The 22126-nt window shown below is 43.8% G+C and overlaps 1 protein-coding gene and 1 non-coding gene across 2 annotated transcripts in view; both read right to left on the reverse strand.

The window, feature by feature from the left end:
* Positions 1-9: 9 nt before the first annotated feature.
* On the reverse strand, positions 10-81 carry trnae-cuc (transfer RNA glutamic acid (anticodon CUC)). The gene has a single exon. It is a non-coding gene; the product is annotated as a tRNA-Glu (tRNA).
* Positions 82-849: 768 nt separating this feature from the next.
* LOC146974761 (uncharacterized) overlaps positions 850-22126 on the reverse strand; it is a 31480-nt gene continuing 10203 nt past the window's right edge. Inside the window, 26 exon segments of the mRNA XM_085798394.1 lie at positions 850-1905; positions 2088-2202; positions 2316-2389; positions 2470-2569; positions 3476-3596; positions 4053-4102; positions 4186-4222; positions 4336-4406; positions 5145-5469; positions 6241-6289; positions 6470-6618; positions 6736-6925; positions 7507-8295; positions 9610-10620; positions 10622-11641; positions 12524-13664; positions 13710-13759; positions 14921-15028; positions 15336-15824; positions 16127-16411; positions 17468-18970; positions 19117-19464; positions 20515-20659; positions 20817-21068; positions 21200-21337; positions 21466-21531. Coding sequence (XP_085654520.1) covers positions 1818-1905; positions 2088-2202; positions 2316-2389; positions 2470-2569; positions 3476-3596; positions 4053-4102; positions 4186-4222; positions 4336-4406; positions 5145-5469; positions 6241-6289; positions 6470-6618; positions 6736-6925; positions 7507-8295; positions 9610-10620; positions 10622-11641; positions 12524-13664; positions 13710-13759; positions 14921-15028; positions 15336-15824; positions 16127-16411; positions 17468-18970; positions 19117-19464; positions 20515-20659; positions 20817-21068; positions 21200-21337; positions 21466-21531 — 8714 coding nt within the window. The 3' untranslated portion in view covers positions 850-1817.

The following is a 22126-nucleotide window of genomic DNA, read 5'->3' on the forward strand; positions in this document are numbered from 1 at the left end:
TAAAATGTGTTCCCTGACCGGGAATCGAACCCGGGCCGCGGCGGTGAGAGCGCCGAATCCTAACCACTAGACCACCAGGGAAGTGGCAGAAAGTGTAGAGACATGTATTCAAAAAAAAAAGGGAGAAAAGACGGAAGAAGAAAGGATGTCATGCAGACGTCGAGTAGAACCGAGTAGTAGTTTTTTGTTGTTGTTTTTTGGATTCAGTGTTGCACAATATTACATAATCCCTGATTATTTGTGTATTATGTGAGTTGAAAAAAAAAACTGGACTGACTAGATGTTTTAGAAAGTCTGTTTGTTCTCTCTGGGATAATGTGGACTGCATAAATCTGATTATTGTGATTTTTGATCTAGCTTTCGTCATAAGAAAAGACATTGTCCCTATTGTTTTCAGAAATAGAATAGGCTAATGGTTTCCCAAACAGGAAATGTGGTTTAAGAGGAGTCTTTATGTCTTTACGTCTGTCTGTGACATCTATTGCACGTCTGTCCGTCCTGGGTGAGGGATCACCCTGAGGTTTCTCCGATTTTTCCCTGTTAAAAGGGTTTTCTATGGAGTTTTTCCTCAGTCGATGTGAGGGTCTAAGGGCAGAGGATGTTGTTACGATACCATGTAAAGCCCTTTGAGACAAACTGTAAAAACGGGCTATACAAATAAAATTGCCTTGCCTTGCCTTGCCTTGCCTTTATCCTCTGGAATAATCTAGACCACATTTCACAAGTCTTTGTGGGGTTTTTTTTCTTTCTTTTTTTGTTGTTGCATTTGTACAAGTCTAATAGCCTAGTATTTCATGAATCAGAACTGAGGTTTTTTTAAATACACAGAATTCAAACATAGCAAATTTTAACAACAAACCAGTATTTATTATAATTATCCACATCATTCATTGCCATAAATACAGACAGCAACATCAGGTATACAGTGTGACAGGCATACGGTGGCGATGTGAAGTACCACTTTATCAGCACACCTCAAAAAGCATGCATACAGTAGTCAAACGACACAGAAATTAGGAAACATGTTCATTTCTGTGCCTAAAGCAACATCACACCGGATTTAAGGCACTTAAAATAAATACTTAAAGCTATAAACCACACGCTTCCCTAATAAAACAATCTCAACATTTAACATCTAAAAACAGTATAATATTGCAATAGTGAAAATGCTTTCAGGCTTTATCAAAATGTGGCATCCTGCAGTTGAAAACATGTACCCTGTACAAACAACACTGTGGGTTTGAGTCCAGCTCATGACTAGTCACATGTGATTTTAATATCTGAATGTTTCGGCATGATGACAGATATTCTTCAGGGTGGAAATGTGTGAAACGGAAACAAATGTCACTAGAAATAGCAGACTTTTTGTGTGCACATCCTAAGCAAACATCTCTGCTATAATTTTGAAAAACAAACTAACAAATGGAACAAAAACAAAAAAAAACCCAGTGCACAAATACTGAATGAACAGAAACTCACACACAAACACACAAAACACCATGTGCAATAAAAGTACAACATTCTGACTCATCATTTAAATAAATAAAAAATGCTGAACTGAATTAAAATAATACTAATGTTAAGACACACTTAAAATAATTAAACTTTAACATGAACAAACATTGTCAAAGTAGACAGTTTGCAGCCTGAATCTAGCAGTTCTCTGGAAAAATAAAGGCACTTACATAAAGGAAATACAGAGCCCTAAAGGTTTTGAAAGATTTATTTTCATCCTGCATGCACAGATTATGAGCAGGCTCTTCTATGACTTCATGGGCTTGGTAGTAAAAGGCTGTTTGTGCTTCTCTCCTTTCTTCTCACTGGAGGACGCATTTGTCTTTGTTGCTGAATTTTCTCCTCCTCATCTCTAGTCCACGCTCCAGTCGCTCGTCCTCCTCTAGTGCCCTGCACACACAAACACATATGGAATATACTGTGATATGACATTGACTTTTGCAAATAGGAATATGTTTACAATCATTAAACAGACTATTTTAAACAATGAAATAATGTGAAAGACACATACAAATGAAGCAGGTTCTCTTTTATTGTAGGAATTTTCTCTCTTCCTCCTGTGACACACTCACCCTCTCTCCTTGGCGTCAATGTCTCTGATGATCTCGTCCCGCTGGTTGACCAAAGACACCAGCTCTGTGAGAAGAAGCTGCTCCCTCTGCTGCTGGGTGGACGACTTCTGCCAGTCTGCAGGACAAACCACGGTGCTTTACATAACGATTCATGTAATGATGTGCATTTGAAGATGAAAAATTTTTTTTTTTTTACTTTACAAAATGATCTGAATACTTGTTTCGAACCTTCTATGGCCATCATGACCCGTAGTTCTCTGGTCAGAAGCTCAAACCTCCTCTCCAGATCCTGCTCCTCTTGCCTGGAGAAACAGTCAAGAATCAGGCGTGTCATGCCTGTAAGTACATGATGTGTGTACTGTTTGTGTGTGAGAGGTCTTACAGTAGCTCCAGATGGTCCTGTCTACGTATCAGAGCATTCTTCTTGTTGACCAGAGTGAACCATTCCTGGATCAGTCTCTCCTCCTCATCACGGTCACTTCCTGTACATGCAGGAAAGGAAAGGACAGTTTGTAAACAACTGTATGATCTGTAAAATGGAAATGATTACTTATTACTAAATTACTTTCTAAAACTAAATGAATGTGCAAAACATCAGTGAGGGATTTACTCAGTTCCTCAGTCCTCAAACTGTTGGCTGAATGTGTGTCATTGACTTTGAGTTTTAAATAAAACCAAATAATTAAAGGGATAGTTCAACATTACATACATTGAATTATGTAAATTGGCCAATTTACATACTTAACATACTTGATATAATCTCTATAGTTTTAGGAGTAGGTTCGTTACCTTTAATTGTCGGTGCAAGATATTTTTAGAACAGCAAAGCCAAGCCGCAAGCTGCTCAGAGCTATACTACTGAGGCTCATGAGATTTCTTGGTTTCCCTCATCAAACTCATCAAATACACAATCCAGCAACTCCAAAACACTCAACATTCACCATGACATGAGATAATAACGGAACGTTACCAGACAGAGTTGTTTTCGAGGCAAATGCAGAGACCGCTTGCCGAAAAACTGCCCCGATGGGAACATGCATCAGTGGTTTTGCATGAATTTTACCTCGAAAACAACTTAGTCTCGTAATGTTACATTATTATCTCATAGCGTGGTGAATATGCAGGTCACAACTTGTCCACCAGAGCGTTGTGGAGTTGTTGGATTGTGTATTTGATGAGTTTGATGAGGGAAACCAAGAAATCTCATTACCCTCCGTTGAGAGCTCGCGGCTCTGCTCTGCTGTTCTAAAAACAGCTTGCACCGACAATTAAAGGTAACGAACCTACTCCTAAAACTATAGGGATTATGGCAATGGGCCAATTTGCCAAAATGTTGAACTATCCCTTTAAATACTCTATTATATCAAGTTTAAATGTGTAGGACTCACCTGTTTCCATGAGGCTCCTCAGTCGTCGCTCCACCACAGCAGCTCTGCTGTCAATGTGCTTCTGCTCTGTCTCCAACGCCGCCAGCTCACTCAGCACATACTGACTGGTGTCCTGCAGACACTGACCACAAGCCCCATCACATACACACACACATGAACATACACAATGCCGGACAGTCACGGGAAAAAGGGGAGAAAGGAAATCAAAGGACAAAGGGAGTTGGAAAGCAGGGATGGGGCAGGAAGGAAGAAAACAGGCAGAAGAAGAAGGTCACAGGATTAGAGAAGAAGGATGGAAAATGTGTATCCTGATGAAAAGGCAAGGAAATTTTATTTGTATAGCTCATTTTTACAGTTTGTCTCAAAGGGCTTTACATGGCATCATAACAACATCCTCTGCCCTTAGACCCTAGCATCGACAGAGGAAAAACTGCTTTGTTTTGAATGAATTCAACATAAATGGGTGGGGTCTTCTTGCAGCCATCGCTCATGCTGATAATACAGATTTGATTTGATCTGGAAGGTAAAGAAAAGAAGCAGAAAAGAAACGTGAAGTGAAGAGAAACACATTACTGACCATGGTCTCTGCTTCTGGTTTGGGCTCTGTCTCAGCTGCCGTCTGCACCTCTGCACAAACAACAACAATAGTGTCAAAGAAGACAGAGGGACAGTGCATTAAAAAAAGTTAGGTCGACGTGTCATGTACCCACCTGTTTTATTAGTGTTTTCTGTCACTGTGTCTTCATCCTGAGGATCACAAAACTGACACTTGAACAAAGTGGATTTTGGAGTTTTTGCTATAATTTCAAGCTGCTCCAGAAAACATAAATAAGGAATTTCAGGTAAAAAGAAAGCGTTACCTTAGTTAGTCCAGATTTGTCTGCCTTGAAAATTGACCTTGGTGGTGCGACTGGGGTTATTGACTCATCAACTAAAAGGAAATTGGAACAATAATCAGTAAGATTTAACCTCTTGAATCCCGTTTCCATAGTCACCGTTAACATCTGCTGTTGTTTTTCCATTCAATTCAACTTTAAAGACTAACTCAGCAACAAGTTAAAACAATAATTAAAAACATTGAAATCTACATCAGGGCTGAGAGGGTGCAGTGTGAAAATAAATAAAAAAATAAAATATTATGAGTTTAGTACAACAGTTTCATATTACACTTAAAAGATGAATGAAAAAAGACGTTTTCTGACTCTCACAGGAAGAGGAATAGTTAAAATCAAAATGCCACATTCATGACTGCATCACTCCATCAGTGTGCATCATCTTACACACATTTCCATTCAATTCAGCATGACATTTTTGTTATCTTTGGAAACCTGGGGAAACCCACTAGAATCTTAACTGTGGTGTTGTTAACTTGATTTAATGATCTGTTTGTCTTTCTTCCTTGTCTCCTGCGCTCAGACTCTGCTACTTCACATTCCTAAGTCCCCTGGAGACACGCTAAGGTTTTCCCTTTCCTCTCCTCTGCACTGCTGTTCTGACTTTATTGTGTTTTGCTGCTTTTTATTATGTTTGTCTTCTCTTTTTTATCACATTTCCACGCAATCCAGCTTTATGTGCACAGTTTAAATTCTTAGAATATGGTTTAAAGCACTGGATGAGGGGATACAATCAGTCTTGAATATAGCTGGGATGAAGGATGACAGGTTGATACCTTTGAGGACTCGTTTGGTCCTCGGTGGTGGGACAACCAGCGTGCTGCTTCCTCCTTCCTCCAGACTCACGCCTTCGTTCAGTCTGGCCATGCAGAAAGCGGCAGCATCCACCTTAGTGGGAGCAGGGCCGGAGAGGGCCAGGCCGTAGCTGGACTGACTGCTGTTGTGCTCTATCTGCAGCACCCTCAGCTCCTGGTTGGTGAAGTGCGAGCGGATCTGGCTGAGGTAGGTCATGACGATGAGCCTGTCGGGGACGGACAGGAGAACCATGTCGGACGGCTCCAACAGCCGAGAGATGCCCAGCACCTCGAAACCGTCAAACGCCTGATGTAGTTAAAAAAGAAGCACATGGTCAGTATAGAGGAGAGAGATGTGTCGACCTCACTGGAGTGGTTGCAGTCAGATTAACTGTTTTAATGACAAAAACTGCTCAGAACAAAAAGCTCTCTGAGCAGCAGAAAGCAATGCAGCCAACACTTTGCAGATTGTTTTTAGCCTCTCTTTTCCCTCTCAGGACACATAAAAGTTGCTCTGGAGTTTGTAGGGGATATGCCATGTGGCAGGAGAACTGCAGGCTGCTACTCAGGGCTGGAATAAGCATGCTCTCCTTCATGTAGAGAGGAGGAGGAGAGCGAGAAAAAGTGTCTACCAAGGAAACTTTTTTTGTTTCCATCAGTACTGGATTAACACAAAATTCTGATATAAAGATTCCTGCATATCAAGAGAACTGTCATTATTGATTATTGAATTATTTTTTTTAGTTAATACTGTACAAAAAGTGGAAACTGAAAATGTTTTTAGTGTTAACCCTACTCTATTGTTGACTGACACCCAGCCACCACTATCCCAGCAATACAGTCAATATAGTAATAATACAATGCAAACATTACATGGAGGAATTTATTCACAGCTGCAGTCAAGCAAGATTATTAGGAAAGACCAAAAACACATTGATCTAATCATAACTAAAGACCCAACAATTTCTCTGTTTTCTAAACATTGAAATCTAGACCTAAAAAGCAATTTAGGTTAAAAGTAAAACATTCATATTCAATATAATGTCCAGTATTCAGTAAATAAATCTGAGTCCCTTACCTTTTTGTTGTTGAGCTTGATGTCATGAGCGTCTAACTGTTTAAAATCTCTGATGGGACAAAAGCAGTGGAGAACATATTAAGAACTTAACAGCATTTAAATGAGAGGTTCAGACTCTGAGCTGATACTCTGAACCATCCTCAACAACAACATGGAATAATGTTTAAAAAAGTAAATGCTCTGAAAATACATTGTACATAATCTAGAAGACAAATGGGTCATTTTGTACATTTTGTCTGGATGGAAGTGGTGTAGGATGGCGCAGAAAGCCAGGCCGTTTCTCCAGGATGTGCTGAAGTTTGTGACCTTCACCCCCTGGTACCCACTGGTGATCTGCTGACACCACTGGAGCAGGGACTGGCTGGAGTTCACCAGGCCCTGTGGAGGAGGAGGAGGAGGAGGAGGAGGAGGAGGAGGAGAGGGGATGAAGAGTGTGTGACCGTATTGCAGCATACCAGACTTAAACTAGACATGAGCGTTCTGATGATATTTTACCTCAGCTGTTTCATCCTTCCCATCAGCCTCCTCTCTGACTTTTGGAACCGGGTCAGGGGTTTTAATCTCACTGGTTTCTTCCTCTGGTAATGTAGGAAGCCAACTTGTGGCTTGGTGGGGAGGAGTGATGTGTGTGTCTGTGTGTTTCTTCTCCACACCGTCAGGGAGGTCAGCTGGTGAGTGTTTTAGCCTAAGAGGAGATGATACATCATAAAAGAAAATACACAAGTACAGGTGATGAGTAGAAAACCAGACTTTGTCCACAGGAAATAAGGAGCTCATCCAAGCAGCCTGGTGTCAGCGTAGCCATCTAGATTCAAGCAAGAGACATGCAAGCTTCAAAACAACCTCAGCGCTGACTGGGTGTTAGAAGACATGATGGGAACACACAGCATTAAATAAGAATAGGTGGTTAGATTTGAAGCTGCAGGTCTATGCTGTTTGAATAATGTTTCAGCGTCACAGAACCGAGCGGATACACCAAACACTTAGATCTTTTTCTTTGGATATTCAGTTGAAAAACCAACCAACGTGACAGCAATTCAACACTTTAAACTCCACACGTCAACTTTGCAAACCAGGCTAATGCTACTGTCTCAGACTTAACATGACACATCCACTTTTTAAAAAGCTGAGTCGAGCTCCACAAGATGAATAAATAGTAAAACTGGTGTAATTCCCTTCCGAGTCTCCGCATATCACACTCAAACACGTTCAAGGCTTAGTGTCATTTTATAGAGCAGCACAGGTTGACGCCTCATGCTGACTTACACATCCTCCTCCTCTCCCACTGGCTCCTCTGTCTCAGTCAGAGGTATTTCCTGCATTTCTGATTGGCTTTCGGGCTCTGTGGAGTCACAGTCAATGTCCCCAGGCGCCGGGATAAGACGTTTCATAGTGTGAGAGCTGGAGGCAGGTGATGTTTCACCTGTCATCAGCTGGAGTTTAGCCAGTAACTGCTTCTCCTCCTGTTGGAGCTGCTGGTCTTTGTCGAGACCTTGGTGATCAGGGGTGTGTGTCTGTGTGAGGAGGTTTTCCGTCGGTGTAATGTCACTCTTTGTTGGGTGCTGGCTCCTGCTTAAGTCAGGGCTTTTGGAGGGTTTCACATCTTTATCATCCCCTGTTTCAAGACTCCTGCACGGATCTGTGGCTGTCTTATTGTGTATCTCGTCGATGTGTGTGTCAGTGTGTATCTCAGTGTGTTTTAAGTCAGAGTGTATGCTAGTAGTGTTAGTGCCTGGAGGAAGGGGCCATGGCACCACCGACGACTGAACAAGTTCTGCCTCCTCCAGGCTGTGAACGGCTTTTGAGTCATCATCTCTCTGTCCTTTCATTGGCTGGTTTTGTGGCTCACTGTGTTGTAGAGCAGGTTTGGCTCCAGCCATCACACTGATTCTTTCCTCCTGCTTAGACACTGAAGCAGGGTTAGGTTGAGGAGGAGCACCAGTCTGACTGGTTAGGGAGTCAGGGGGTTCTGGTTTATTTGGCTGAGTGGCAGCAGAGCTCTGGTTAAGGCTTTGTTCACTGAAGGGGAGTGAGGGGGGCTTCAGGCGGGCTGGGCTGAAGACAGAAAAGGAGATTTCAGAGCTGAGACGTTTCTGACTAAACTGACCACCAGTGTCCGTCATGCTCCGTCATTCTCCTCAGGCAACATGCCACCAACCGTCTCACGCAGCCAGAGATCTGTCCTGCAAACTCACATGGGTACAAAGAATTTCAAGCAACAAAGTTTGGGAAGAACTAAATCCTGCTTTTCCCAAAGGCATTCACACACCCATTGCTTTAGATGAGATGAGAAGTCTGACTATGTGAGATTACTTCAAATATTTAAAGTTAGATAGGGCTTAACCAAACATGCTCGGGCTTCCACTGAACTGTAGTATCCAATGACCAGTCCATGCTACCTGACATGCTACTAAGCTGCACAAATACAGGAAACCAAACTTTGTGATATTGTTTGATGCCAGCCATCTACTCAATCATGGACAGAGACACATAGGAGATACTCTTTCTCCTAGTACAATTAATTACATATTTAATGTGAAGGACTTAATGTATAAGTTGTGTCCATGAGAAAGAGATCCCAACATTGTAACTCATGGGTTTTCAAACTCTAATCTCGTAATATCTCGGGGAATGTAAACAGGAGAATATGATGTCATTGATTCAGTGGTTTCCTCTGTATTACAACTTGACCTTATTTGGACAAACCAGTCATCATAATAAATTGACTATAAACAGTTTATGGTTGTATTTTTCATGTGGATATACAAACATAACTAGATTACTCTTACACTAAAGATAAGACAGATAATGTGTGTTGTTTTAATGACTGTCTTTTGCTTTGATTTGCATGTGAATTCTTTACAAAGGATAGTGGTAATAGATAGAGGTAATGTAATGTTATTCTCAGTAAGTTGTGATTGTGGGAAGAGGGAGGTCGGTACTTGAAACAAATTACAGCAAATTGGACGCGAAGAGCTTTAAAGTATCTTACTAATGTCACCGCAAATGCAAGATATAAAGTGGGAATTCCAGTTTCATTCACAAACAACATGGTAATGATGTTGCTTGGGGGAGAAATACATGACACATAACTCTTTCCTGAGAAAGAGCTGCAGGAAAAGGCCAAACCCTGAGTGAATGAGGGAACACTAATGTAAAATGTATATTTCCCTGCAGACATTACGTGTTAAAACATAACGAATTAAAAGTGTTGGTTACTGGAAGCAAACTCAGAAAAAGCCACAGGCACAGTCCCATAATCGACAAGAGGCAACAAGCAAATCTCTCTTGTATAGACAGCTTCTCTGCGGTTACTCACCACTCTCCCCCCGCTGCCATGTATCTCTCTCAGCCTCCCCCTTTACTCACCCTGCTTCCCCCTCCATGTACAGCTCAGCCAGCCAGATGGAGCCCAGATCCTCATGTCCTCTCTCATACTCCACCTCCTCCTCCTCCTCCTCCTCCTCTCTCAGCCACACTGGGATGGCACTGGATGTGAGGTTGGCTTTGCCTTTTTTAACTGATCTCAGAGCAGAATTATCCCGGGCTTTCTTGGCGGCAGCGTCGTAGTCCTCAGTTTTATCTGATCTGGAATCAGGTTCACTTGTTGCTCTGGCTGCAGAGACTGAATCGACTTGTGTGGTGGGAACGAGTTTGATTTCAGCGTTAGGGTCGATCTTTTTCACTGATTTGAGATCAGATTTGTTGTTTGACTCTTCGCTGCCTTGTGGCCACTCATCAAATGCAATATCATCCAGGTCTGCCTCCCTGAGAGGCGGACACTCAGTCGACTGGATGTTCACAACTGTCTGGTTGCTTGGCACTGACACAGAGTCAAAATAAATGTCTTGTCCTTTACGATCATAACTCCTTCCCATCATCCTTTCCATCTCTCCCTTTTTGTTCTTTTCCCTTTCAATCTTCTTTTTTGCCCTTTCTTCCTCCTCTTTTTTCTTCTTTTCCCTTTCTGCCCTCTGCTGCTCCCTCTCTCTCTTTTCCCTTTCCCTCTCCTCCCTTTGCTTGTTCTCCAGCTCTTCCCTCTCTTTTTCCAACCTTTTCCTGTCCATCTCCTTTTCCCTCTCCATCCTCTCTCTCTCCTTCCTCTCCATCTCCTTTTTCTCCTTTGCCAACCTCTCTCTCTCCTTCTTCTCCATCTCCTTTTCCCTGTCCATCCTCTCTCTCTCCTTCCTCTCCATCTCCTTTTTCTCCTTTTCCATCCTCTCTCTCTCCTTCCTCTCCATCTCCTCTTTCTCCTTTTCCAACCTCCTCTCCATCTCCTCTTTCTCCCTTTCCATCCTCTCTCTCTCCTTCCTCTCCATCTCCTCTTTCTCCTTTTCCAACCTCCTCTCCATCTCCTCTTTCTCCTTTTCCATCCTCTCTCTCCTTCCTCTCCATCTCCTCTTTCTCCTTTGCCAATCTCTCTCTCTCCTTCCTCTCCATCTCCTTTTTCTCATTTTCCATCCTCTCTCTCTCCTTCCTCTCCATCTCCTTTTTCTCATTTTCCATCCTCTCTCTCTCCTTCCTCTCCATCTCCTCTTTCTCCTTTTCCAACCTCCTCTCCATCTCCTCTTTCTCCTTTTCCATCCTCTCTCTCTCCTTCCTCTCCATCTCCTCTTTCTCCTTTGCCAATCTCTCTCTCTCCTTCCTCTCCATCTCCTTTTTCTCATTTTCCATCCTCTCTCTCTCCTTCCTCTCCATCTCCTTTTTCTCCTTTTCCATCCTCTCTCTCTCCTTCCTCTCCATCTCCTCTTTCTCCTTTGCCAATCTCTCTCTCTCCTTCCTCTCCATCTCCTCTTTCTCCTTTGCCAATATCTCTCTCTCCTTCCTCTCCATCTCCTTTTTCTCTTTTGCCAATCTCTCTCTCTCCTTCCTCTCCATCTCCTCTTTCTCCTTTGCCAATATCTCTCTCTCCTTCCTCTCCATCTCCCTTTTCTCCTTTTCCATCCTCTCTCTCTCCTTCCTCTCCATCTCCTTTTTCTCCTTTTCCATCCTCTCTCTCTCCTTCCTCTCCATCTCCTTTTTCTCCTTTTCCATCCTCTCTCTCTCCTTCCTCTCCATCTCCTCTTTCTCCTTTGCCAATCTCTCTCTCTCCTTCCTCTCCATCTCCTCTTTCTCCTTTGCCAATCTCTCTCTCTCCTTCCTCTCCATCTCATCTTTCTCCTTTTCCATCCTCTCTCTCTCCTTCCTCTCTATCTCATCTTTCTCCTTTTCCATCCTCTCTCTCTCCTTCCTCTCCATCTCCTCTTTCTCCGTTGCTAACCTCTCTCTTTCCTCTTTTTCCATCCTCTCCTTCTCTTTCCTTTCTGCCTCTTCCCTCTCCTCCCTCATGATCCTTTCTTTCTCCCTTCCCTCTCTCTCCTGCTCTCTCTCTTTCTCCTGCTCGTTGGCTGCCCGTCGCAGACTGGCCACCAGACTGAGTCCGTGTGTCTCCACTGAAGGTATGGACTCTAGTTTCTGAGCTGATTCACTAATCTTCAGATTATCTCTTGCATCACAGAAGGCCACGGGAGGCGAGATGTCCACACCAACGCCAATCAGTGACTCGTCATCTGGTTCAGAGGAGTACAGCGCCTCTGCATCTACTTCATGTATGCACAGCTGATCTTCTGCAGAGGGTTGTGTAGGACCTGCACTAGCAGTTCCAGATGTGTGCAGGATGGAGGCCATTGTGTCAAAGCTACGAGGACAGACATGAGGGAGAGAAAAACTCTCAGAACAAGCTCACTCTAGAATGACCTGCACAATGACCACATCAGGCTCTGGATGGTGTGACAAAAAGCCAGACAGCATGCTTGATTAAGTAGTTCTTTCTAAGACTTTGTTTGGGTGCTCGTCCAAAGTGCCGTGCCAAAGCAAACTGCAGATATATTTATTGTTTGTTACACTGAGAGCCACTCCTGCGTAACGCACAAAACAGGTAATCAGTTCTCTGCTGTGCATGTGAACTCAGAGAAAGTTAGAGCTAACCTCAAGCTGAAGACAAGACAAATTCTCTATGACACAGTAAACTTGACACCATGATGTTAGATCACAGACTGGATTACAACAAAATAACCGAAACAACAAACTGACACCAAAAGACTGATGTACTACTCAAAGCACTGGTGGATGGTTGATAAGAGGGCTATTACTGTACTGTAATAGTCTTACTGTAATCTTACAAAAATGTACTTGTGAGCACTAACATTAACCCAGTTTATGCTGTTGGGGGTTTATAATTACACCTGCATCAACTCAGCTTGCAACAAAATTGCCACTCCAGCCGTTCCGGTTATGCATTTGCCTCGAAACAACATTTTCCATCCTCTCTCTCTCCTTCCTCTCCATCTCCTTTTTCTCATTTTCCATCCTCTCTCTCTCCTTCCTCTCCATCTCCTCTTTCTCCTTTTCCAACCTCCTCTCCATCTCCTCTTTCTCCTTTTCCATCCTCTCTCTCTCCTTCCTCTCCATCTCCTCTTTCTCCTTTGCCAATCTCTCTCTCTCCTTCCTCTCCATCTCCTTTTTCTCATTTTCCATCCTCTCTCTCTCCTTCCTCTCCATCTCCTTTTTCTCCTTTTCCATCCTCTCTCTCTCCTTCCTCTCCATCTCCTCTTTCTCCTTTGCCAATCTCTCTCTCTCCTTCCTCTCCATCTCCTCTTTCTCCTTTGCCAATATCTCTCTCTCCTTCCTCTCCATCTCCTTTTTCTCTTTTGCCAATCTCTCTCTCTCCTTCCTCTCCATCTCCTCTTTCTCCTTTGCCAATATCTCTCTCTCCTTCCTCTCCATCTCCCTTTTCTCCTTTTCCATCCTCTCTCTCTCCTTCCTCTCCATCTCCTTTTTCTCCTTTTCCATCCTCTCTCTCTCCTTCCTCTCCATCTCCTTTTTCTCCTTTTCCATCCTCTCTCTCTCCTTCCTCTCCATCTCCTCTTTCTCCTTTGCCAATCTCTCTCTCTCCTTCCTCTCCATCTCCTCTTTCTCCTTTGCCAATCTCTCTCTCTCCTTCCTCTCCATCTCCTCTTTCTCCTTTGCCAATCTCTCTCTCTCCTTCCTCTCCATCTCCTTTTTCTCCTTTTCCATCCTCTCTCTCTCCTTCCTCTCCATCTCCTCTTTCTCCGTTGCTAACCTCTCTCTTTCCTCTTTTTCCATCCTCTCCTTCTCTTTCCTTTCTGCCTCTTCCCTCTCCTCCCTCATGATCCTTTCTTTCTCCCTTCCCTCTCTCTCCTGCTCTCTCTCTTTCTCCTGCTCGTTGGCTGCCCGTCGCAGACTGGCCACCAGACTGAGTCCGTGTGTCTCCACTGAAGGTATGGACTCTAGTTTCTGAGCTGATTCACTAATCTTCAGATTATCTCTTGCATCACAGAAGGCCACGGGAGGCGAGATGTCCACACCAACGCCAATCAGTGACTCGTCATCTGGTTCAGAGGAGTACAGCGCCTCTGCATCTACTTCATGTATGCACAGCTGATCTTCTGCAGAGGGTTGTGTAGGACCTGCACTAGCAGTTCCAGATGTGTGCAGGATGGAGGCCATTGTGTCAAAGCTACGAGGACAGACATGAGGGAGAGAAAAACTCTCAGAACAAGCTCACTCTAGAATGACCTGCACAATGACCACATCAGGCTCTGGATGGTGTGACAAAAAGCCAGACAGCATGCTTGATTAAGTAGTTCTTTCTAAGACTTTGTTTGGGTGCTCGTCCAAAGTGCCGTGCCAAAGCAAACTGCAGATATATTTATTGTTTGTTACACTGAGAGCCACTCCTGCGTAACGCACAAAACAGGTAATCAGTTCTCTGCTGTGCATGTGAACTCAGAGAAAGTTAGAGCTAACCTCAAGCTGAAGACAAGACAAATTCTCTATGACACAGTAAACTTGACACCATGATGTTAGATCACAGACTGGATTACAACAAAATAACCGAAACAACAAACTGACACCAAAAGACTGATGTACTACTCAAAGCACTGGTGGATGGTTGATAAGAGGGCTATTACTGTACTGTAATAGTCTTACTGTAATCTTACAAAAATGTACTTGTGAGCACTAACATTAACCCAGTTTATGCTGTTGGGGGTTTATAATTACACCTGCATCAACTCAGCTTGCAACAAAATTGCCACTCCAGCCGTTCCGGTTATGCATTTGCCTCGAAACAACTCTGTCTTGTAATGTTACATTATAGCGTGGGGAATATGCAGGTCACAGCATTGTGTATCTGATGAGTTTGAAGAGGGACAAGCGGGACCAATGTGTTCGCTGAGCAGCTCACGTCTCTGCCCCGCAGATCTCAAAACAACATGCACCGATAATTAAAGGTAATGAACCTACTCCTATGACTATAGAGATTATGCAGGTGAATTTACCAAAATGTTGAACTGTCCCTTTAACTGTGAATGAAGACATACTGAGTGAGTTTCTAACAGGAAGAAAGGAGACAGGTCGGCACTAGCTGGTTAGCATGCTAACTTTTGTATAAGTTAACACTAACCCAACATAGGTGTTACTTTGATGCTCAACTTGCTGCATTTCTTCTAGACTAGTAGGCCGCTAGCTAACAGATAGCTCCTTTAATAAACACCAAATTCCTTCAACAGTGCCCTGAGGGTATCTGTCAGTCTTTAACACATCAACAACAAAAACTTTTTTGCACTGTCACATCTTGATGCACAATACGACAACAAAGGCAGGCAGAGAGACTCACCCTCTGTACAACACCCCAACTACTGCTGACATGAAGCCAGCAGGTGCCTCGGCCTCCGTCTGCTGCTGTGCAACACACACTGCCTCTGTGTCTGCACATTTGTGAGCACTGTCTCACACACATACACACACAAAAACATACACACGCACTTAGTTTTTACTCTTATGAAATCACTTCCATTTAAATGTTGAGTCTAACAGCGTAGACAGAGGCTGAGCTGGAGAGAAGAGCATGGGAGCAGGTTAATGGCAGCTGCTGAGGAAGCACTGGTTAGGCTGCAGCACCGCAGATACACGTTAGTTTGTTCATGTGTATGTGCAGGTGCGTGAGTGAGTGTGTCTGTGGTGGTTTGTGAGAGAAGAACAGACTTGTCACGCCATGCTGCAAAGGCTGCGAGGAGCTATTTCTGACTCACCCCCCTCTCACACCCTCTTCCTCCTTCTCTTCAGTGCTCTCACTACTTTCCATCCCTCTTTCTGCTGCTGTCTCCGCCGTGGTCTCCTCCACAGCTGCCCACAGCTGCTTCTCCGCCTCGCACACCGGCTCCTCATCGATGCCGCGGCTCCCGTCTGCTGGTTTCTCCTCATCTGTTTCCTCCTGTTGTGGTCTTACTGGCGGCTGGAGAACCGGTTCCTCCCGCTGTCCCAGTTCTGGTTTTGAGGGCACCAGCGGCTCCAGTGCCAAAGCAGTACGCTCTCTGACTGGTTTGGGGGAAACATTGAGTGAGGATGCTGGTTCCACGCTGGGTCTCTTGGGCTCTTTGGGTTCCTCTTTAACTGCTGATGCAGCAGGTTGAGCAGGAGGTGGTGCCACTATGTGAGGTGTCTCTGAGTCCTTGGCTTTGACTGGCTGGACCTCCTGTCTGACAGGGGTGTCCACCTCAGCAGCATCCTCTGTGTGTGAGCTAGAAGAGCAGAAAAAGACATGAGCGATACAGCCATTACAAATGTACATTACTGAAATAATAAGACGCCAGACTATAAGCGATGCCATCACAGACTGACAGACAGACAGACAGACAGACAGACAGACAGACAGACAGACAGACAGACAGACAGACAGACAGACAGACAGACAGGGGAATAAAGCGGAGAAAGCAGACAGGCAGGCAGACAGACAGACAGACAGACAGACAGACAGACAGACAGACAGACAGACAGACAGACAGACAGACAGACAGACAGACATCCCCTCGTCTGTTCTTACCCTCTGCACAAAGGTTTTGCACCCTCCTCGGCAGAGATTTGTTCAGGTGTATCGTTCCCACTTCTCTCCTCTAGTACTTTCCACAGAGGAATCTCTGCCTCACACATTCTCTTTGGAGGTGGCGTCATGGTAAAGAGCTCTAATGTGATTGGTTTATCCTGAGCAAGGGGCTGAACTGTGGGGCCTGAACGGATGCCAGGTGGAGGAGTACATGTGGCAGATATTTTCTTTTCTGGGACACTAATGTTTGACAATGAACCTTCCTTTATGAGAGAGGGCTGGGGACTGGAGTAAGGCCAGAGAGACAGACAGACAGAGAGACAGAGAGAGGAAAATGTGAAGAAAGGGAGGGGACAGGTGGAAGAACATGAAGAAGAGTCCACAAGCAATAAGAGAGTCAGAAAGAACAGAAAAAGAAATATATATTTTGTGATATCACAAAATATGATACCTAATAATAACAGGGCCAGGATCAGAATATCAATACCAGTATCAATATTCTATTCTATCCCAGCATTTGCTATCTGCTTGTAATGATAATTACAAGCAGATACCAAGTGTGTCAACCATATTCCATTACTAAATAAATCAGACTTTTCTTTTGGCTATTCTATATTAATCACATGCATCACAAAGTATAATTACTTGAGTATAATATTTAGAAACTTCAAATACAAGTAGATCAAACCAGAGACCAAAGTCTGATCTAGAGTCAGTGTTTGATATTTAAAAAGAAGACTCTTCTGGGTTTTTTTGGTTTTCTATTATTTTTCTTTCCTTTTTCAGTCAATCTGTCAATTAAGTTGTTTCAGAGTCATAAGATTCACATAAAACATAAAAGATGCTTTTAAATACTTGACTATCTTTAAAATCAAGTACTTAAACTCAAGTAACAATTTGACTTTACTCTGACTCAAGTACTGTATCAATGTATTTTGTCCACCTCTGCATTATAAAGTGCAAAACAGCTTTTAAAAGTGAATAACAAAAGTATATTATGTGAATTGTTATGAATTAACGCATGCACACACGACGGCAGCAATCAAACAACTGGTGCAGCACAAAGACAAGTGTTAATGAGCCCAGATTTAAGACATCAGTCATATCAATACATTGGTGACCGATCTGTCCACACCTAAAAAAGCAGATCATCACTGATGTCTTCCACAAGCACAGAATCACAACAGATGCAACGTTTCAATCAGTAGAAAGCACATTTAAAGTGATTTGGCTTTTTTTTTTTTTATATCACGGATGAATTGATTTTATTTGTTGATTAAGAAAACAGATGAGGATCAACACACAGTGAAGTTAGCTTCTTATCTCAGAGCTGTAACTCACCGGTCTTTGTCGGAGTTAACTGACTGACGGGTTGACTGCCTCGACTGTGATTGGCCGAGAGTTTGCGAGGGCAGCTGCACTGACGTGACAGCAGCTTTGTTGTGCAGAGGGAGGAGAGGAGCAGCAGGCGAGAGGCTGTGAGAGGAAGATGAGGAGGATGAAGATGAAACCAGACTTCTCATCTTCTGCTTGTCCTCGTCCGACCTGTTGACCAGGCTGCAGACTGGAGCTGCTCGCACCTCCCTCCTCCTCCACTCTTCTTCCTCCTCTTTCTCCTTTCTTCTTTCCATCTCTTCTTTCTCCTGTTGTTTCAGTTTTTGTTCCTCTTCTTTCTTTTTCCTGTCTTCTTCCTCCTTCACTCTCCTCTCTGCTCTTTCTTTCTCCTCTTTCTTTCTCTTCTCCTCCTCTTCCCTCCGCTTCTTTTCTTCCTCATTTTTCTTCCTCTCTGCCTCCTGTCTCTTCTGTTCTTCTTGCACTTGTCTCTTCTTTTCGTCTTCTTCCCTTTTCCTCTTCTCCTCCTCCTCCTTTTTCACCTTTTCTTTTTCTCTCTGCTCTTTTAAGAGTTTCTCTTTCCTCCTCTCGTCCTCCTCCTGAAGCCTCTTCTCATTATCTCTTTTCTTCTTTTCTTCCTCTTCTTTCCTTTCTCTCTCCATTCTTTCTTTCTCCTCCTTTAAGAGTCTCTTCTTCTCTTTATCCTCCCTCTTTCGTCTCTCCTCTGCTTCTTTGACTCTCTTCTCCTCTCCCTCCCTCTTTATCTTCTTCTCTTCTTCCTCTTTTTTCTTTCTCTCCTCCTCCTCTCGGTGTTTTTTCTCAACCTCCTCCTTCCTTCTTTTCTCTTCCTCCTCTTTCATTTTCTGTTGCTCCCTCTCTCTTTCCTCCTTCAAGCGTTTCTCCTCCATCTTCCTCCTCTCTTCCTCCTCCAGGAGCCTCTTTTTCTCCTCTTCCTTCTTCTTCTTTTGCTCCTGAAGCATTCTCCTCTCTTCCATCCTTTCCTCCTCCTCCTCCTTCATCTTCTTCATGAAACTCTCTCTCTCACGTCTCCTCTCCTCCTCCCTCTGTTTCACTTTTTCCTTCTCCGCCTCTAGGAGTTTCTTCTCTTGCTCTCTTATCTTCCTCCCCTCCTCCTCCTGCTGCTGCTTCCTCTTCTCCTCCTCCTCCCTCATCTTTTCCTGTTTGTCTCTCTTCTCCTTCAAGAGTCTCTCCTCCTCTCGTTTCCTCCTCTCCTTCTCCCTCTTGACCTCCTCTTCCTCCTGCAAGAGCCTCCTCTTCTCTTCCTCTAACAGTCTCTTCTTCTCTTCCTCATGTTTTCTCCTCTCCTCCTGTTTCAGGAGCTCTGCTTTTTGCTCTTCTTCCTTCCTCCTCCTCTCCTCCTCTTGCTTTTTCAGGGTGTCTTTGTCCTTCTGCTTCTCCTGCTCTGCCTTCACCTCCTTCTCTCTCTGCACCGCTGCTCCCTCTAACTGCAGCTTTTCTCCACAGGTCTTTTCATTGGTTTTCTGTTCAAGACTGCAGAACAGATAAACAATATTCCTTAATCCCAAGTCTCTCTGTGTGTTTAACCATTATCACCACCACCAATTCACATTTTGTCATCATATTTTTTATTTTTTATTTTCTGGATTCTGGTTTTAACTCTGAATATAAATACTCACCCCTGAGGACACCTTTTGATAGTATCCCGCTTAGAGTCATCCTCTTCCAGAAACAAGCCCCCTGATCCTTGTGTTTCGTTAAATGACTCAAAGAAGATGCTGTCAAAGTCAGGCTCGGGCTCAGGCTTTGCCAGCGGCGCCTTTTCAGTCTCAGAGACACTGATAATACTCTGCGTCTCACTGACTGGCTTTTTCAAATCACTTTCCCTCTGAACGTTTGGCTGTTTAGGCGTGATAAAAGCTGCCACAACATTGGTGGTGGGCTGCTGGGGGGTGGAGCTCTCAGAGCAGGAGAACGGCCATGGAGGGGGCGGGGCTATGATCAGCTCTGAGCGGGAGTGGGGAGGACTGGGGATAGAAATATGGGCGATCAGGCTGGAGAGACACAGGGGTAAGCGTGCAGGACGAGGGGGGGGGGAAGAACGTGCAGGAAGGACGCACAGCAAACAAGAGACCTGGTCATGACTCCGGCGACGTGCGTTGGAAGGTGAGTGCAACACGAGGCGGAGCACAACACACTCTGCAACTGTTAGCAGGTATTAGCATCCAGGCAAGGATCAAACACAGAGCAGGTGTGAGCCCTTGAGTTGAGCAACTGTGGATCAACAAGTCGCACAATACTTCACAAACACAGATTAGGTGTTACTCAACCACACCTGTGGGTAGACTACAGCAGAGTGGCCTCAGTACCAAAGTGGGTTGTTCAGGGCTCATTTAGGCTGATACCTATTATTATTATTTTATAAAGTGTTCCTTTATATGTGATCCCAGTCTGTGATGCACCCTACAACTCCAACAAATGGAGCTATATAGTATAAACAAAATATCTGTTAAACACAACATCCCCTGTGTTCAGTTTTTTAAAATAAATCATAAAGCATCTTAACTGCAGCTGCTGGTAGGTGAATTTTTAGAAGCAGGCCAGCTGTTTCCCCTTTTTTTGTTTCGAGTCTTTATGCTAGGCTAACATTGCCAGCTGCTGTTACTTTGTATAACATACCGATACGAGACGGATTTCAATCCTCCCATCTGAAGCCATTAAAATGTTGAACTATACCTAAGCAATCACAATCGCAGGGAGTCCATGGTGAAGACACAGAGGTGTGTTTTGTTATGTATCATGAGCTGTTTCCTCTTACAAGTTGAAAAGAACAAGAGCAAGAATTCAAGTAAATGAAACTCCTTTTCTTTTTTGGTCTGAATTCAGTTTTTCATTATCATCTCTCAAACTCTATTCAGTCTGTGATCAATCTTTAAGACCCCACTTTAGCTCTGTGGTCTGTAGGCACATTTTCTCCACATGCAACAGCTTGACACCAGTCATATACTGTATCTATAAGGAGCCAAAGCAAACAAATCTAAATTACACACTCATGTGATAGCATCCAGTGACCTCACCTGATCCGTCCAGGCTCGGCCTTGCTGTCTGTGGTGGTGGTGGAGTCCTGGTCTGCTCTGTTTGGCTGGTTAGATGTTTTGATGGTGAACACCTCAGGGCTTGGAGATGTTTCTTTGTCTGGTTGTGTGACAGCGAATGGTGAACCTATACAGAGAAAACGTGAGGTCACATAACAAATATCACACTGACAAAGGCACGTTTTCACAAGCGGAATAGCCTCGCAAATTCCCTCATGACCCAAATTCCCTCAAGATGGGGAAAGCACTGAAAGGTGAAATGCTGGATGAGTTGGCTGTGGTACCTGACTGGCAGGAGCTGATCTGAGCAGGAGGAGCTGAAGGAGAGACAGCGAGATGAGGGTGAGGAGAGGAGAATAAAACAGAGGAGGAGAAAGAGGAGGAACGAGAGGGGGATGAGCGCGGAAGAGAGGCAGGGAGTGTTGGAACTATGGGGTCGCAGAGAGCATCGAGATCAGGGCTACTCAGCAGAGGGACAGGACTGATGTCTCCTCCAATCAGAGCGGATTCAGATGTCAGCCACGCCCCCAGATCACCTGAGGAAAGCAGCAATGAGGAGATGAGATGGAAAGGAAGAGTGCAGAGAGATAGTTTGACTGATAATGGGAACAAGAAGCGAAATGGGAAGGGAGGGAGAATTGAAACTAAAGTGCAGTAGGGTGGTTACCTGACTCAGAGCCAGAGGGCTGAGGTTTGGAAACAGGAGGTACTGAAACCAGAGGAGGGGCATCAGCAGAGAAGGGCGAGGGAGAAGAGGGACGGGCGATAGACTTGACGATCTGAGGTTTGAAAATGTGGGAACGAACTAGAAGAGAGGACAAGGGAAGAGGAAAAGAGGAAAAACAAGAGCAGGTAAAGATCATGGTAAAGATTTGATCAGATAATCATCAGCTGTTGTTTAGTGTGGACAGTCAGACAGACACACAGACAGACCGGTGATTGAAGTAGGATCATCTACAGTTTGAACCTCAGGGGGGCGCCGTTGGTACGACACAGGAACTAAGGAGAGAAGAGAAGCAATGGACAGAGGAGGAATGAAGAAAAAAAAAGCTAACTTTATATCATGCATTTACTAATTTCATGAGGCCACAGAGGAGATCTACATGTGTCATGAGCACACATCTGATGTGTCCCAGCAGTTAAGTTATTGGTGTTAGTGCCAAAATAATCAATCAAGTAATCAAAATGTTATAACCATAAAACTGAGCTCAATACTCTGAGCTCAATTATTTCACATGTTCACACAGTTTACTTTGTAATTATTTGAATCAACATGAGCGAGAAGAGAATTGGTTACTGTTCACTTTATAGACAGAAGCTATGTCTCAATATCACCGAGCTTTATGTATCCAATAAAGATGTTAAAGAATAAAATAGTTCCACTTCAATGTAGCGAGGTTTGTACACATAGATCTAAACTTTTTTTTTCAAGTTTATCGTATAAAAACATGTGATAGTGTATAAGATCACATGATACTCGGATATTTAGGTCATTGATGGACAGATTTAAATTTTGGTTACGATTCAGCTCCCTGATGATGTGATCTAAATCTAAGTTCCTTTGCTCTGATGCGATCATCAGCTGAAGTGAAGT

Source organism: Trachurus japonicus, chromosome 14 (assembly GCF_045865225.1).
Source record: "Trachurus japonicus isolate A0001 chromosome 14, Traja_1.0".
Lineage (NCBI taxonomy): Eukaryota > Metazoa > Chordata > Actinopteri > Carangiformes > Carangidae > Trachurus > Trachurus japonicus.